Here is an 18946-nt window from a genome sequence, read left to right as displayed (position 1 = left end):
TATTCTTTTTTTCTTTCCCGGAGCATTGGCAGGCAGTCATAGCGCTTCCTTTGGCAGCGACTGAGAGGGTTGCAACACCCCTCATGGCTGACAGAACCCCCTTGTTTTGACAGAGGATTGAGCGCGGAGGGGAACGAGTGCTTCGGCTCTGCCCTCGCGGAGCGAGGATTAAGCAGCGTGGTCGTGCTGCCGGGTGGCGCTGGGAGTCGCTCGGCTATGTTATCATGTCAATCCTCTCTCCCGTGGCACCGCAGATCTGCGCGACTGCAAAAAGAAGCACCTGGCCTGGCCACGGGGAGCTCATCAGGCTCACGTCTCTCCCGTGGGAGCAAGACATGCATCGCACTTCCCGCAGTATCCAAAGTGGGGCTGACGGCAGAAGAAGGACATCTCAAAGGCGGACGTACTGCGAGGCCACAGGTTCTCGTTTGTGCGGGGGAATAAGCTCTGCCGTGCTTTTTCTGTGCACAAGTTCACGGCGACAGCAGAGGAGCAGGGAGCAATGAGTCGGACGAGAGATGTTAAAACAGAAGTGTCAGTTCGGAGCAAGGTGAGACTGTTAAATGGCAGCAGGCGCCTGGCTGAGGTATCCGTCTTCCCAAGTGCTTCCTGTCTCCGCAGATCTGTCTCCGCGCCGGAGATACCTTGCCTCCGAAGGGCCCACGCCATGTCCTCAGGCTATGGCAACATGAGCGTGAGGAGAACACACAGGGAACCGGGGTGGGCCACAGCTGCTTGCCTCTGCCGTGTTGATATCACCGGCAGGCCTAGGAGCTTCACAGTAAGAATGATTTCAGGTTCAAATGCATCTAGAAGTGGAGCATATAAATGAGCAAATTACGGGAGAAACGTTTAAAGCCCAATGCTTGTTTTTTCCACATGGAGTCATGTACACTGACATAAAGACTTTGTAATGTGTTTGAAACAATAGAGCCTTGGCTTCAAGAAAGCTTTCAATTTTCTGATTTTGACCTTCTTTCCAGCTAAGTTTTCCAAATCCGATGTCTAAGAATAGAGGTTGTCGTAAACAAAGAACACACACAGTATATGTCATGATCCGGAGTTTTCCTGTCTTATTGTGAAGTCCCTGTCTCTCATGTCCTCTGTTTTCCTGCATTTCCTGTCCCTGTGATTGTCTGCCCTGTTGCTGATTGTTTCCTCCTGTGTGATTGCTAGCCCCGCCCTCATTGTGTCCACCTGCAGTGTTGCCAGGTCCGCGGTTTTCCCGCGGAATTGGGCTACTTTTGAAGTGTTGCCGCGGGTTGAATTTCTTGTCCGCTGGTTCGGGTAGACCTATTTTGCATGCAAATTACATGAATATCTTTAAATAAAAATCCATATTTTAAATGAAATAATTTATTTCTACCCAAATCCTACCAAACTGACTCCAGATCAGCACGTACACACATGGACATGGGACACGCCCACATACACACACGCACCTAAAGCTCTCGCCGCTCTCAGTCTCCCGCGACCTGCTCGATCCCAACTCTGGTCTGGTAGTTAGTGTAGCTAGCTACACTGGAGAAACATGCCACCCGGTAAGTGGGCTAAATACGGGAAGAAATATACGAAAGAATGGGAAAGTGAAAACGGAATTAAAGAATGGATAGAACGTGTGGCTGGGGATGATACCAAAGCTTTTTGTCGGTACTGCAAAACCGAGATTCGTCGCACCACAGTGATCTCAAAACCACAGCAAAACGGGAAACACATTCGAAATGCTGCTCCGTTCTCCAGTTGTCGAGTCGTACACTGTTTGAACTATAAGTATATGATAAAAATATAGTGAAGCAACATAAGGTGTTTCAGTTGAAATAAGGTATTGCATTAACTACAGTAAATGCATATGAAGTAAAACAGTACATTCATGTTGTCCAGGCAGGGAGGAAGAGAGAAAGGGAAGAAAGCCTCAAGACAAAGCAACAGGTTAGTTTGTCCGTCAGTGAATTGGTCTACACCTTCACAGAGCTATATTTTATTTATGATAATATACTGTATCTAATTACACAAGGCCATTTTAGGACCTAGGTGAAATAACTGTTTAGGGAAAACTGCTTTTAATGCTGGCATACTAACCATTTGGTGTTACTTTGTAGATATTACAATACATTTGGAAATGATAGCAATGTTGTTGGACTTTAAAAGCAGTGTATATGGTTTGGCACAGGCATATTTTGAGTTCTGATATTGGGCTTGTTTTTTGGGCTTGTTGTATTGGCCATTGGGCTGGTTTGGGCTGGTTTTGATTGGCCATTGGGCTGGTTTTGTCACACAGACCTGGCAACCCTGTCCACCTGTGTCTCGTTCCCCGGTGTCCAATCACCTGCACCATCCCCGTGTATTTAAACCATGTTTGTCCCATTTCCCAGTGTTGGTTTGTACTGTTTAGTTTGTGTTGTGTTTTATCTGTTTTGAGCAAAAGATTACATTTTCTGTAGTGATGGTGAGATGAAGCCTCATGAGGCATCGAACCACTTCAGCCAATTGGTTCGAGAAAGGGTTCATTTCTCGAAGCTTCATGTGCACACAAAACCACCTACTGGCCAAGTGCATAATCACAGGCAGCTGTATCTGAACCACATAATGTGATGCATTGAATGTGTGTGTGTCTGTTATGGCTGTTGGGAATGACTATGAATGACAAAAATGTATGACCAAATCATTTCTGTACATAAATTATCACATAAGTGCATAATAAAATATTTTTTGAATGTATTCTGTGTGTGTAAATGTTCCCAAAATGGTAGTATCATATGATATGGCAGGTTGTGTAATAATGTTATTATGTCCCTTTAGGAAAATGGCATGGGCTTAAGCAGGCAGAGGACAGTGAACGTGTGTGTGTGTAACTAGGAAGAGCGGACTGAATATGCGTGTGTAACTTGGACAGTGATGTACAGGACAAGGGACATTTTATTCATTTTTATTCAGAAATAACAGTTTCTCAACAGTTCCATCTTATCACCTATCCTTCTCTCCTCACTCTCCTAACTCTCCAAACTATCTCTCTCTCCTAACTCTCCAAACTCTCAACCAACAACCCACATGTTGAATGGAGCCTGAGGGGTTTATATTGCTGTCAAACCTCCCGGCAATATCTGAACCACTTCCCGAAGCAGTCACGTGGTACAGCCGGGCAGCGAGGCTTCGGACGTCATCATATTTGGCTCCTCCCCTAAATGAAGCAAGCCTCGATACGCGATTCGAGGAAACGCCCCCTCCATTACTCGACACACGCTTCGAAGCGTCGGCACATCTCGTAACAACACTAATTTTCTGTGGTTTCTTGTTGTTGGAATGTGGGTCCTATCTCTCGCTGGCTACAACATCCTGACAGTATATACAATATAGAAATACATTAACTTGACCTGCATTCACCAAATCGATGCTACAGGGCTATAATTCACCTGAAGACATAAGTGAATGGCGCAATTCTTATTTTGTCCCATTTTACAAGCACTGTTTGTCCCTCGAATTCTGTAATTCTACTTTTTGTCCACTGGTTCTTAAAATCACAAACCATCTTTACTACCTTATCAACCAACGTATTTTTAATCATTTTTATGTGAAAAGACCACAGACATTATTAGTGTACAGTTCTCTCCCTCAGGGACAGCAGAAGGCAGAGAGTAAAAAACAGGCGTATTGCCACGTCTGGTATCATTTAAGAGATCTCAGTCAATTTGCCATTGCTTTGTTGGCACTAAAATGTACTTGTTTGTTCCAGACCTCACAAAATCTGATCTGTCTAATAGAGCATGCATGTTTGTATTTCAAGTGTTTTCCTCATTATACAGAGCATCAGAGTGTGCTGGCAGATATTAGGAGGCATCAACATCATGCATGCCCACCGAGGGGGAATTCAGCCCGTCCCTGGACATGAAGTGGGAGCCTTTTTACATGACATTCATTTAAGAAAAATTAGACAACCCAGGGCTTGGTCTGGGGATTGACTTCAAACAAAATGGTCTGTCTCAGTCTTACCTCTCTGTTATACGGTTGTAACTATATATCCTGTGATTGTGAGACCACTTTTATCAAAAGGAGTATTTTCAGACGAGGAAGGACTTCACAGTTCAGTTTTTTCATGCTTCGAGGACAGCTGCTGTTTACTCTCTCCTATGAGAGTGATAGTGTAGATATATTTAATATGTTAAGCAAATCTCCGAATATTCCCAAGTAAATTGAGAAGATGTTTAAAAACGTATTGACGGGCAAAGGATAATATCCCTCCTGGAATTAGGGATTGACAGAATTGGAGCAAGTCGGGCGAAACATTAATTAAGCGCAGGGGTTGGAATGTTCCACCACTGCAGCCAGCGGATTGTCTGGCATCCAGTTCAACTTCATCGCAAAAGGCCTGGATGCCGGCCTGATGCACACATCTAAAATGTCAACGCATGTCGTCCCGATGATTGCATATTGCGCACATTTTAAGAAACATCAGCGGTGCAAGACCAAACTATTCAGACAACTCAATCTTGACTGTCGGAGGGCAAATCTTACAAGCCATGACAGAAAGTCACACACTGGTAGAGTGAAACAGTAATGAAACATTGTGATGAAATCTCGATAAGAGTGATATCATAAATCCAGAGGCAGAAACCAAAGGTGAATTTTCAGAGTAAATGTCAGCTCCTCCCACACGATGATAAGCCTCTATTCTTCACCGCTGTCTCCGCTCCGCAGTGTGTGCTTGTGTATTAGTCTGAGATAAAGTGTGCACATTCGAGGGCGTCCTATTTAATTTCTGAAAATAGTATCTTTTCACAAGTGTGGAAGATGAACTTCCACCTCACCGAAGCTACTTCCGACGATTATAATGAAATTTGAAAAATTGTCTTCCACCACAATTCTAGATAATCGACGAATAAGCGTACAAAACCATGTGACCCCTTCTGCTGACCCTCTTTGTGGCAGGGAAATTGCCTCTAATGACATGCTTTTGCACCGACACATTAAAAAGATTTCTCTTGCAGCTTTGCCAATTGACATCTTCTGACAAATTCTCCACATGCAATGAATATGGTACCCACTGTACCAATGTGGCAAGAATCCATTTGTGCCCCAAAGCAATAATCTTGCATCACTCACTCTAAATCATAGTGGAGTACCTTGATGTAATATGACAACTACACATAATGTTTAATGGAATTTGGAGGAGGAAATAACCTAATTTTTATAGGAAGTTGAGTGGAGTGCGTTCCTCGATGAACGCACTGCTGGAGTTGCAGCGGTACACTTGGGCATATGAAGGCACGTAATTATCTTGGAGAAAATGAAAGTGCGTGAATGCATTTGCAAAAATTAATAAAACTAATCCTAATCTATCTTTTTTTAGTCAGGTGCTCCTGGAAACGCTGGACAATCTCTTGGGGATTTCTTCAATTAAAAATGTGACACTAATGCTCAGACCTGGTTATTATAAATCGTACCCCACCTTCATTTCATCTCAGAGCAAAAATCGCAGTTTTTCCTGTTGTCACTGCCGAAGAAGGCGCTAATTACAACTCATACATAATCTTTTATGTAAATGTTTTTTTGCCTTCTTTGATCTCCCCATGTTTTCGAGGACAGACAGATCACAGACTTGGGCTAGATCTGTCACAGAGGGAGAGAAGTGAAGTAGAAGGAAATCTGATTTGTTTTGGTGTTTGTCAGCCCAAGAGCACAGAGGATGTTTGATCAGGTTATTACATGTGGGTCTAACACAACATGGTCAAAGCAGCCGGCTCTTTCGTCTCGATCTTATGGGACATGTGAGTTTAGCCTCAGATGTGAACCAGTGAAGATAGAGGATAGCCAGGGATTTGAACACCTTTTAGTCTCTGGATTAATCTTTCTTAAGCTGAAAACCAATCGCTTCTTTACACAGTTCTTTAACTCTAACATATAGCCAGCATTTAATGAAACGTTGGCTATATGTTAGAGCAAGTCATTTTTCATAATGAACTTTTAAATGGCTTGTATAATTCTTAATTCCAATGACAGATAATGATTGGTGCTAGAAATAAATGGGGCGAGTAGAGGGGCAATCAGTATCAGTGTGAGACCAGCGAAGCAACACAACTCATACTGTACCTCATTTGCTATTACTCAAACATAACACTGGAGTAACCCCGTGTGGTCCTTTCTAAAGCATCAACCCAGCTGGGGGCATGACAAATAGAGGCCGGCTCTACGTTACCCCCCCCCAGTCCCCCTCACCACCCCCTACCAACAGCGAAAGGTCAGCTCTGACACCCCAGAAGGAGCCCTCAAGCTCTGGTGGACACGAGGAAGCCAAACTGGCTCTCTCTGAGGCCGGAGGTTCAGGCAGCCAGCCCAGAGCAAGGCAGGAAGAACTACCGACAACAACTACCATCCAGTCCAAGCTCAAAGGGTTGGTTAACCCAAATTACACATGACTCATACCCACTCACTAACCCAAAGCGATGTCTGAGTGTGCAGATGTGTACGTGGGGTTTTGTCATCTCTTATATCTATGTGATATTTCTGCAGCGTTCATGTAACTCTTAGATAGATTGGCAGACCATCATTTACACAGATATATTTATTTCTTTGGTAGTCATTTTTCTAACTAGCACTAGCCACTATACATTATGAGCCATACAAAACTAAATATGGCTGTAGAGGTAAAACCCCTCAGTGTATTACATTGAGTAAGGATGCATGTTGTTTGATTTTTTTCCTTACAAAAGTAGTCTTTATATGAGTCCCTTTAGGGCCTATTGGCTTTTGTTAAAAGCACAACTCACCTATGTTCCCTGTATACATGTGGAGCCATGATTAAAAACCAAGCACGAAGAACAAATCCAGCTGTTTGAAAGTAAAAGCAAAAAAGAAAGACTTGCCAAGGTATGATGAAAAGGAGATGGAAAAGGAAAACTCTGCTGAGAAGAAAATAGCGTTACCAGTGGCTATCGCCGGTGGACCAGCAGGGAGTTTTGCATTTGCAGGATTTTGATAAGAAGAGTGTGGGTGTTCCCTCCTTCTGTGTGTCCTACAAATGAACATGACAGGCTTCATTGAGTGGTGCAAGGGCCGCACCCGCTGTCTTCTCCTTTTGCCTGGCCAGTCTGGTTACTGCCTCTCTCATTCCCTCACACTACGGTGTCACCAATTAGCCGGGGCCCAGATTTCATTACGGCATCGCTACTGCCGCCTGCCGCCTTCTGTCACATCCCTGATAATAAGCCTGAGACGGGGTCCGCTATCTGACACACAGGGAGCAGGGAGGAAACCACAGCGCACACAGACAAAGGATTCTAACACTGGCTACGTGCGACAACACACATCCAAATGCACACTTTTGTACCGTCAAGAGACACACACACACACACACACGATAAACACAGGCTACGTGTTTATGTGCACAAACGCCTCCACACTCGCACGGACGCAGCTGATCTGTCAGCGCTTGAGCATCTTTTGTTCAGATAATTATAGAAATGAAGGCCGAATGATGAAATGTAGAATGATAGGAAGGGGGGGGGGGGGGGGACAGGAAGAAAATTCAGCTTGGCTCTCAAAGAGAAAGTCAAGGCAGCTCCGCCATTATTATGCACAAATCAATGATTTGTGTGTGTGGTAGCGGTTGAAGGTGGAGTTTAAACACTGCAGGCCATTGAAAACCGCCACTAGTGCGACATTCTGCACAAACCCGCTGTTTCTAGCTAGCCGAGCTACCTTCACTGGCGACTGCATTTTGTATTCACCTTACGCCTGCTGCCTTTAAATTCATAAAGCGCAGACGTTTGGTTGCTGACGAAGTATCGGAAACCATTTAGTGGGCAAAATAACGCTAGAGTTTCGGATACAAACATGGCTTACAATTTTCCTCACAGTGGCTTTGTAGCTGTTCTCCTTCTTTACACATGACCAGTGTTGCCAGGTCCGCGGTTTTCCCGCGGAATTGGGCTACTTTTGAAGTGTTGCCGCAGGTTGAATTTTTTGTCCGCTGGTTCGGGTAGACCTATTTTGCATGCAAATTACATGAATATCTTTAAATAAAAATCCATATTTTAAATGAAATAATTTATTTATACCCAAATCCTACCAAACTGACTCCAGATCAGCACGTACACGCCGACACATCCGCGCACACAGGTGAGCACACTCTCACTAGCACCCCCCCCCCCCCCCCCCCCTCGTGGGTCACTTTCCTATCTCAGGGGGGCATCATGAAGGAGTTATGCCTTGGGCACCAACATGGTTAGCAGCGGTACTGGACATGGACTTTAAAAGCAGTGTATATGGTTTGGCACGGGCATATTTTGAGTTCTGATATTGGGCTGGTTTTTGGGCTGGTTTTTATTGGCCATTGGGCTGGTTTTGATTGGCCATTGGGCTGGTTTTGTCACACAGACCTGGCAACCCTGCACATGACCCTCCACTGGATGAACGATGTGGTGACGTACACACATCGCTCTCAGAGCCAAAAAGGTTCGATGCCCAGCCCTATTTATGTCCACACTTTTCTCAGTATTTCCTCAGTCCATCCACACCGCAGCCTAGTGTACACTGAGCTGTTTCCTCTATTTGCTTTGCTTTCATCCCAGCACAGCATTCTAGCCACGCCAATGCTATTCTGACAGTTTGGAGAAAGCACAGCCGGGGTGATGCCGGGGTGAGTTTTTCCCCGGGGAAAATAACCTGGTGGGTTGAAGGGAAGAGATTTCAGACACACAGGTGCTGTTGAATATTAGTAGCACGACAAGAGAAGTCTGGGCTCATGCGATTGAATTATTCATCCTCCGAACCCAGCCCGTGTGCCTCTGCCTCCCGAAGCCGCTGCAATCTTGATAAGCAGCGTTTGATGCTGCCGCGACTTCCCAGGGACTAAGTAAAGCGGCGGAGCGACACTGGCCTGTCCGAGGGGGCCATGGGGGTATCGAATTTACAGATATTAACACTTAATTCCGCTCACGTTCATATGGTAGATAAAGTTGTATCTACGGTTTGCTTAAAAGAAGCGATAAGATTTAGGTCAACAAACCTATGTGGTGGCAAAACAGGAAACCTGAAAAAATTACAGGATTCTGGTGTGAATAGAATTGTTTCTTGTCCCTGCCTCCTTTTATAAATGTCTCTACTGCCTAGCTGGGATCCTATTATGAATAATGCCCCATTTAGAGATGTGGGGACAGCAATAGGGAAATTCTCCGTTAGCCCTGGGACTTGCTCAAAGCTTTAGTAGGACAGGAAAAAGATATGTTTGCATTCTAGTCAAACCATCGCTTCAGCAGTGGGTAATGATATTCATACACATTACAGAAAGATATTCACATCGTGTTCAGAGCGTTCAGTTGTACTTCTTGAGGCTTTAGGGGACAGAAAAACAACTGGACAAACTGTTTTTAAGTAGTAATCAAATAAAATAAGATTTCCCTTTAATAGTTTCTAAGAAATAAAAAAACAAGTTCATTATCTTCGAACTGGTTTTCATGGAGTGCTATTTGCCATGATACAGTAAGCGACACTGTGGCAGGGCTGATGATAACGTGGCTAAAAAACAACTAATGCTTGAGGCTTTCCACATTAATTACTCATTTGCCCTGATACCAATAAGTCTCTGAGACATCACATCCAACCGAATTCATCCTCCCGGCCGGCAGCGAACTATCATTATAATCAACTTGTCAAGACTTTCACCGGTTTGTTTATTCGGATGCGCATTATTCCCAAAAGCATGCGTTCTCGCAGCCGCACTTCTAATGACTCCCGTGCTCTGTAATTTCTTTGGCGTGACAAACTCTGACTACAGGGTGGGAGTCGAGCTTTAAGCCAAGCATCATCTTTTCTAGTTATTGTTTTGTGTTTGCTCTGTCTTTAATACGGACCCTGCAGCTGTGTGTCTCGATAGTTGTTTCGATGAAGCAGTGGTTAACACCAAAGTGATTTAGTACAATGGATCCCTCCACTACAGCCCATGGCTACCGACTTTTAATGCATTTTTTGCTCAGATTAAACAAGGATCGTGTTAAAAACTGAGCCGACATCGGTGGAGCCAACTGACCAGGTCCAGCAGTTAGTTGTCCCCAGAAGACTAATGCACTTATCTCCTGTCAGATGTTGGTGAGTTAACAGACAGGGACAAGCACAAGTGAGAATATAATTCATGCTGTGATAAGAAGTGTGCCACATGGTTCAAAAGTAAAATGGTGATTGACATTAAAAGGAAAACACCACTCTGTCATCAGATAATTCCGTTCCCACAAGCTTCCCTCCAGATAAGGGACACAAAGGAGCATTCGCGACACATATTTTCTGCAACATCGTTCCCACCGTCTTATTCACCCTCTTTCCCTCCGTTTCTGAAGGCATGCACACCCCCCTCTGGCCCCGACAGCTCCGGAGTGACCACCCCGCACGGTGTGCAGCATACAGTAATGCCATTAAACCTCCCCCTGGGGAATCAGTCACGCGGCGGTTTGAGCTCAGGGCCAATACAAAGAGACCCATTTGAAACGGAGCCAAGCCCAGCCTGAGGAGGTCAGAGGGCTGTTTACAGAACAACAGTCTCTTATCGGCCGTGAGCTTCCCCGAGGAGTCTCCACTGCAAAACAGATAACAGCCTCCAAATAGGCGCCGGAGTGTGACCGATAGCAGCATAATCAGGGACATTCTGGTACAAGAAGTGGAGGACAAGGGTGGATAATGGTGTACGCGGTTGTTAGTGGTGAGATCATACGTGAGAGGGATGCGGCTTCAGTAAAAACAGACAGTCGATAAATTAAATGATGCTTCACTCTGACTTCTTCTCAAAAGACCATGAAAATGTGTATCATAGTGAATGTTGGTTTCTTTTCGTCCTCATAACCATGATTCCACAGGACTACTGAGGCCTGATTCATCCTCAGGGATGGCTTCATTATTGAACAGTTAAATGGTCAATAGGTTAGCCAAGGCAGCTTTTAGCACAAGGGCAAATAGATAGTGTAAATGCAATGCAAATAACTGGCACTCCAACAAGGCCTAATGCATTAATGACTGCATGACGTGTGCTAATGTGACGGCTACAGATTCAGACTGACAGTAATGGAGAATTCCGCCCCTGGTTATACTCATAAAGCCCAAATGGGGAGAGGAGGAGAAGGGATGTACACCTGCCTACTGCCTGAGCCTTGACAGAAGCCTAATAAATAACAGGAGACAAGGTGAAACAGCAGGAGCAGCCCCCCCCCCCCCCCCCCCCCGCCGCCTCCTCCTCATCCTCTCACTGCAAATACCTGCACCACAGCCGCAGTTGTGTGAGGAGCAGCCGTCTATGCGGACAGCTTTTTGGCATGAAACAGAGTCTCCTCCAAGTTAGCAAAGTGCATCTGTCCCGTGAAGGAGGCAACTTTGAGTTATTCATGAAATTACACCAAAGAAATGTTACGTGACTCTGGTGTCAAAGCGGTGGAAGGAGTTTTATTTGACAAGACTTGAAATTAAAGCTTCATGCTCCAGGACAAGGCTGTACGCTCACCCAAGCCACATATCAAAGTGTGCCATATCAGAATCAATTTCAGCCTCCTGACTAACCCCTTGGCTATAGGCGACAATGCTGAATTGAAACCAGCTGATTGAACAGCAGCTTTTGAAGATAAGGGAGGTATGAGGCAGGGTCAGGGTCAAAAGCATCGGTCATTGCCAATCATTGGTCTCTGATATAGATTTCATTATAAGGATAGCAGTAGCTTTTGAAGTTAAAAAAACAAACACACTTTTTAAATATTCTGAATAAAAAGTGAGCTGCCATCCCCAGATGGCATGCAGATTTAAGGCCCGACAATCAATAGAGCGGAAACGCTGTAATGATTTAAAACTGCTTCTCCTTTTCCATCCCTCGTTCCCTCCTCCTCCTCGTCACCATTAATAACAATTGAGACCCTTGGAGCCTTAATTAGTGATATTTTCCTCGGTGCCCTGACTCTCTGAGCCACCTACACTGAATGCTGCAGACGTCGGTAAACATGATCTGCTGCATAGTAAGTTGTTGTTATTCTACCGAGGGTTGTTGTTTTTTTTGTTTTTTTTAGACACGGTGATGAGATCACAGAATTGTTCAAGCATGCCTCTCACAAACATAAACACACACACACACATAGACACACAAACAGAAACACACACTTCCTCTCTCTCTTACAAACACTCCCCTCTCTGTCTCTCACTCTCTCTTCATTAGGCAGCCCCTGCACTGGCCTGTGTGTGATTCATTAGCTTTTATCCTCTTCATTTGAAGAAGGGGCTGTGTATAATTAGAGCATCTCTGTTTGTCCAGCATCCTTCACACAGTCACATCTCAAGGCCAATTATCATTCCATTACAGAGCTCCCGGATAACATAGCCACATCGGCCGCCTCGAGAACCAACTTTAAACTATCACTGCCTCTCAAGAGTGTAAATAAAATCACTTGCAAATCAACAGCTAATGATTGAATGTGGAGTGGCACTCAAAGGATATGAAGATGATGAACTGTATTGGCAATTAATTCAAAAACTTACAGTGCAGTGTTTGAGTGTGTTGGACAGTCAAGTCACATGTTGTTATTGTTGTTGTTGTTGTTGTTGTTGTGTTGGCTCTGTACTCACACACTTTACACGCAAAGGTCATTGTTTTATTTCAAAGTGCTGTCAGTTTTAATTTGATCCCGAAGCCTTGAATTGACCTTTAATTTCACGTTCATTTTGGTGAACAGTTGCCATTTTAGACCAAGACCCCCCCCCCCCCCCCACACACACACACACACACACTTCCGCCTCCCCCATCCCCAATCTCAGGACAGCGCAGCAGGGCAAAAATGTCAGGACGTAGAGTGAGAGCTCGCCAAGAGGTTTTCATGGTCAACAGTGTCATGTTGTTTACTAGCCAGGTCGTCTGACTGCGTCTGAATGATCACGGGTTCGACTCGCCGGATTCAGCTGATGCTCGGGGGGTCGTTGCTTAGAAAGGATTCAACACCAAATATCAAAAAGGCAGACACGGGCGTGTTGGACGAGGTCTCAGAGTGAAAGAATCTAACCAGAACAAAAGGCCATTTATCGGCAAGTTTACATGCTGTTTAATGTGCTGCAGCCGAGCAGCGAATTAGCTAATTACCAGCCAATTGCTTTCCGTGCCCTAAAACAGGTTCTAAAAGGCCTGCACTGTGCAGTGCTCATCTGATGAAGATGCTACCCCTCCACATTAAGGACAAATTAAGGCCTTAGGACAAACTCAGTCAATTGTAAATCCCATGTGTTTTAAGGACAGAGACAAAGAGGCACATAGACTGCACTTCCCGTGAACTTCTAAAGCCAACCCACAATGCCCCCTTTATTCACTTTAATTTTTTCACCGAAGTTAAAAACTATTTTTAAAGTAAAAAACATTCACAATGTGATTTATATGAGAACAATACATCACCAGTGTCCCATGTGAATAGAGTTGTAGACCAGACCGCCTTATGTTCCATTTAAAGTGTCACAAACTGGGTCTATAATACACGTTTGAAGAGGACAGCATCTGTCCTGATTTAATCTCGACATTAGTCATGTTACCTGCCGCATAAATTAATGGGAAAATTCACCCTCGGTTGCCCGCTATGCATCATGAGTGTGTGACATTAACGGTATCACTGTAGTTATTTTGTGATGAAATGCTGTTTACTTTTTTCAACTTTTCCTCAACCTCCCTTATCTCCTACTTCACTTACTGTTTTCCTACATTTCCAAGAATGCCTCGTGGCAACTTCCAGAGAACAGATGCTGACTTCTCCCATTGAGACAACGCTGAATAATGTGTCAAGCTGTGTGCCCTTTGCTAAAAATGCAACATGTTTTCTTATTCCGTTAAAATAAATCCAATAAGGATAGCAAATCATTAGATATCTTCCTCTTGTATGATGGATTTAAAAATAATATATAAATAAAATGTGTTCTTGTTCTTTGATTTTGAAGGACACCAGTTTCTGAGAAGCGCTGCTGGTGCTTCTTATAGCAGATTACTTTATATTTTATTTTGCAATGCGGATGGTCTGGGAATATGTTGATTTGATATCATGTTGCATAAAATACATTTTTAACACCATAAAAACAAATGCAACTGACACAACTGACAGCTGTATTGTTTCGTGTTATTGGGCGTTTGTTATTGAGTGTAAAACTAAGATGCACATTTATTGATAGGCAATTCAATGTGACATATGAAGTCCTGTACCAAGACCCAATAGCTTGTTGTGTATGGATAACACTCCTGTCAGGCTACTTCAAACGAGTGGTCTCAACTCAATATTTTCAAGTTCCTAAAGTTGAGTTATTAAAGTGACACGCCCAGCTGTGATCAGTCTTAAGACAGCCCTGCTGACAAATTGAGCAAACCCTTTTTAAAGACCTCACACATGGACCTGCAGTGTATGAACAGCTTCATTAAATCCATGTTTCCACCGCATTCATTATCCTCATAATAAAAGTGTCTGAAAAAGCAAAGTTACAGAAGACTGTAGACACCTCACTTTCTGCTTTGTACTATCATCAATCACCACAGAGCTTCCCCCCCCCCCCCCCCCCCGCTCCTCCAACAATGGTTGAAGCCATCGAGTAATAAATAAATTTAAAAAGAAGAAGAAAAAAACCACATGCATATTTAATTTCATTCTCCACTGGCTCACACAAAGGAAACTGCCACCCTTCAGGACACCTTTCGGAAAAGTCTCTATTAAATCTGAGTCAGCTGGGAGAAGAGAAAGGAAGAAGAAGAAAAAAACATTTCATGAGTGAAAAACTATCTAAATTATTGCCAGACTTCAAATGAAGTGCCGTTTATCTTCCCAAGCAGCCAGTGTATTGTTTTACTCCTTAGTCACAGCTCGGGTGGCAATCGGGATCGGTCAACCAGGACGCTATCGGCAGCAGTCACTCTGCAATGACAAACTGCAGCTCTACACGCCGAGCGTGGGCATTATTCTCCACACACAGCTCACCCCTATCAGAAAACAAGGCAGGTTTTATGGCTGCTGGAAAAGGTGGTAAACATAACAAAGCGCACAGCTCCCTGGAATGTAATGTGCTCGGGCAAAAGACAGAGTATAGATATCAAAGGCCAGACCTTCTAGAAAGAAGAGGGGGCAAAAACTGTCCTCATAATGTAGAAAACAGAAGCACTGGCCATCTAAAACAAGTGATTTATAGTGATACTGCTCTTTTAATTTTGTTTAGCTTTCTCTCTGAACCTGGAGCATCCAGTGGGCATTGTCAATGCAACAGGGGGGGATGGGGGAGTGGGGGGGGGGGGGGAGAGCAGTTCATCTCTACCATGCCAATGGGAGCAGACATGCAGGGGCATAAACAAGCTCACGAAGGAGGGAGATGAAACTGATACAGAGTGATCCTGATTGTGGAGTTTTTATTTATGTGGAAATTAAAAGACCTCCAAAGTATTGTTTCTCTGTGATCCAATTGAGGCAGCGCAGTCACAGGGCGCCGATACGGCACACTGAAGTAGACCGGTACTCCGGTTACCTCTATGATCTAATTATCACATGAGCTGTTATCACATACTCTCCATAACAAATGACTTGAGCCGCATGCACGGGCTCACATTTAGCCTCTCCGTCTGCGTGTGGCTAATCCGTCACCTCGCCAGAGAGAGCAACACACATCCAATTGATTTTCTCCTGGTTTACATATTTACACACACACTCATGCAATTAGGAGCACATTTATCGATGGTTTTCGGCCCCACTGGGAGCCCTACACTGCAGCCCACTCCGATAAATCTCCCAGTCCTGATGCTGCCAGCGAAGAAGAGTGATGAAGCTCACACAAACATGGACTGGGAATACTTTGGGCTGCAGGGCAGGAGAGTTCTCCGTCACTCAAATTGACCCCCGGTGATCTTACTACTTGATTAAAACAGTTTATTTATGATTAAACTGTTTAATGCATCTTCTGTAGGTCTCTCTTATATGTGCCCTCTGTGAAAAAGTCACAGATATGAATGGGAGCAGCTGGAAAAAAGTGGGGACAGGTAGACAAAACAAAAAATAAATAGTTCTGGTTTGTTTAGTTTAAATCAGACTTGGGAGCAAACTGACATTTTGAAACAAATTCTTTTCAAAGTGCATCTGAATTCTGATTATCTGGGTTTCTGACTCGTGGTCCTCCGCTTGGAGCAGCTTGACTTCATCATATGGGTTTCATATTATATGTGTGCCATGCTGCCCCCAGCAGGCTCTGCGAAAAATGCATCAGTTATCTGTTGAATCCCATGGCATGCAGCTATATCTGAAGCCACACAGAACAGAGCAGCTTCACACTCTCTCTCACACACACACACACACACACACACACACACACACACACACACAGACAGACACACACGCTGCTTCCTCAGAGTCTCAGCAGGGTAGAAAACAAAACACATTAAGATATGGACTATGGAGCCATATTTTAGAGAGTTTCTAAATGCAACTCTAATTGTATTGACAGTATATGGATCCCCCTTAGACTGGACATTCATTGTCTCTATATTGATTGGCATGAATATAGGCTAATGGACCATTTTCCACATAGATAATGTCATTGTGGAGATAACAGAATGATCCCTTCAGGGGCTAAATTACACTCTGAATATTGAGTCCTCCTGGGCAGCCATTACACTGAAAGTGAAAGTCTGCTCTTATTATTTCAGTCATTCTAATAAGTCATATGACTTGATCATACTAATTCACTTTTTCTTTCTCCACAACGCTTTGAAGAAAAGAAGTGAATATTGCATTAATGACAGGAGTGTTGTGTTTATAGGATATTGGAGATACCGGCATCAGCAATCAGACATCAAATCTATCAAATCCATCAAATATTGCAGAGAAACTCTCAAAGAAATGAGACAAAACAAACACTTTTCAGAGACAATCAAAAGCATGTATTTTCAGAGTGCATGCAAGGGAAACATGCAGTTCTATTCAAATAGACTTTTGACCAGTTAATTAAAATCGCTATACAAAAAACTAAGTGCATGACATTAACCACCCATTCTTTGTATGCACCTATAGTAAAATATTAATAAAAAATAGGGAAATCAACGAACTAATAATACATATGTGTCATATAAAATGCAGGGAGGTGTATGACATATTGCATTTGATATAATATAAAGAAGTATCATTGTGTTTGCACTAAAGATGAAAAAAACAAAAACAAAAAACTGCCCACCAAATATAATTCCTGTTCTAAGGCTTGAGCTCCACGACAAAGTGACTGCGACGTCAACATGGTCACTGGGACGTTGTGGATGAAGTTCACTCGGAGTTGACGATGAAACAATGACGGCTTAAGTCTCCTTTGGCTCGTCGCTCCCCGCAGACGAGCAGCGGCACACGCGCAGCGACGCGTCCCTTGAGGCTAATCGCATTTGACAGCATCTCATCAAGATAAAGTTGGACGCAAACATGAAAACTCCATCAACTTGTTCTCGTGTAAATAAATAGCGGCATTGCCAGCAGCGGAGCCCCGGAGCCGCTCCGGTGCCCGTCGCGCACCTGCTCGTTGCGCACAGCGGCACAACAAGGTGAGAGAGCAAACCGGTCCCGGTGAGAGACGTTGAGGCGTTGTGACGGGAAACTGGCACAAATGTGAGCAGCATTAATGTTGAACGCTCATTCTGTCTCCAGACTGCCAACCTCGAGTCACTTGCGTTACTTTCCCGCTGGCACATCACCCACATTAGACAAGGCTAATTAAAACCACAAACATTCAACGGCGCAAATTCAAAACGCACAATCATTAGTAATATTATAATTTTTTTAAATCCTCACAATTTCGAGGGAACTATCAGACAAAATAGTGGGCAAACTGACTTTAAGTGCCTTTGCCCTCCACTTCGCCTCGCGGATGAACCATAAAACAGGACTGCGCATTTGTTCTGGACGCGTAAACATGTGCAGGAAATCCTTCTTACCTTTAAACACTTCCCCTCGTGCCGACAACAGCAGGGTAATTGCAGCAAACAAGCAATTAACAACTTTATCCATGTCGACAGCGCCGTCGCAGCGTTAACCCCCAGCCGCGGGGTTAACTGGCAACTCTTCTTTCTTTATTGCAACTTGAATCCAAACCTCTACTTCTAGGACCGTCAAATCTAAAGTGCCTTCGGCTAGCCCTCCGTCCCTGGCGTGCTGTCGGGGTGTGAGAGGACACTGTCGCCGACACGGCTGCTCCTTGCCGGCTTGCTCCACACTTGGAGGAGGAATGTGCGAGTGAGTCTTGATTCCGGAATTACGCGTGGATTGAGAGGTCCGGCAGCTCCAGGAGCGCAGCGGCTGTGTGCGCGCTGTGCGCCCGGTAGAGGGCGCGCGTCAGCCCCGCCTGTGAGGAGAGGAGACGGGCGGAGTTGTCCCCTCCTCCTGTGACTATTGGCGATCACAGCTGTGGATAAATTGGTCGAGGCAGTTAACCCAAGACATTTAAGGTAGTAATACAACTTTATTAGTCAGTGATATATCTTACAACAGCTTTAGATGATCATAAAGTAATGTCTAACATAAACATTAAAAATAATTCTTATTTTCATTTATTTTTTATGAAACAAAATATGATATATTCATGGGTAACCCGTTCCCTTTAATTGTCCACAAACTGAACATTTGCAGTGACAAAATAGAGAAATTATTAAAAAGCATTATCAGTAGTCTATGTCACAAAACAAGGAAATGTGGCATGTGTTATATCTTAAAGTATACATATGAAAATATGTTTCTTTCCTTTGTCAAAATGTAATTCACAAATAAATGTTGCTACAGAATTATTAACTTACATAGTTTGTCCATCTATGTCTGATGTCACTTTGACCAGAGTGGTCTAGTGGTTGGATGTCTTGTGAGTTAACTGTTATCGAACTCCAATAACAGAAATTCCAATTGATTCATTTGGGACTTTTGGAGCACTTCCATTTGAAAGGGTATTGTCAACACCATCG

The 18946-nt window shown here is 44.0% G+C and overlaps 1 protein-coding gene across 2 annotated transcripts in view; it reads right to left on the bottom strand.

The window, feature by feature from the left end:
- The window catches only part of LOC130198165 (receptor-type tyrosine-protein phosphatase mu-like), a 143340-nt gene extending 125173 nt beyond the window's left edge, over positions 1-18167 (bottom strand). For both annotated transcript variants that reach the window (XM_056421281.1, XM_056421282.1), the window contains exon 1: positions 17930-18167. In XM_056421281.1, the coding sequence (XP_056277256.1) occupies positions 17930-18002 (73 nt within the window). In that variant the 5' untranslated portion in view covers positions 18003-18167. The remainder of the gene's footprint in view (positions 1-17929) is intronic.
- Positions 18168-18946: the final 779 nt, after the last annotated feature.

The sequence above is a fragment of the Pseudoliparis swirei genome, chromosome 8, assembly GCF_029220125.1.
Source record: "Pseudoliparis swirei isolate HS2019 ecotype Mariana Trench chromosome 8, NWPU_hadal_v1, whole genome shotgun sequence".
NCBI classification, from domain to species: Eukaryota; Metazoa; Chordata; class Actinopteri; order Perciformes; family Liparidae; genus Pseudoliparis; species Pseudoliparis swirei.
The sequence above is the reverse complement of the archived record's forward strand: the minus strand, read 5'-3'. Positions and strand labels throughout refer to the sequence as shown.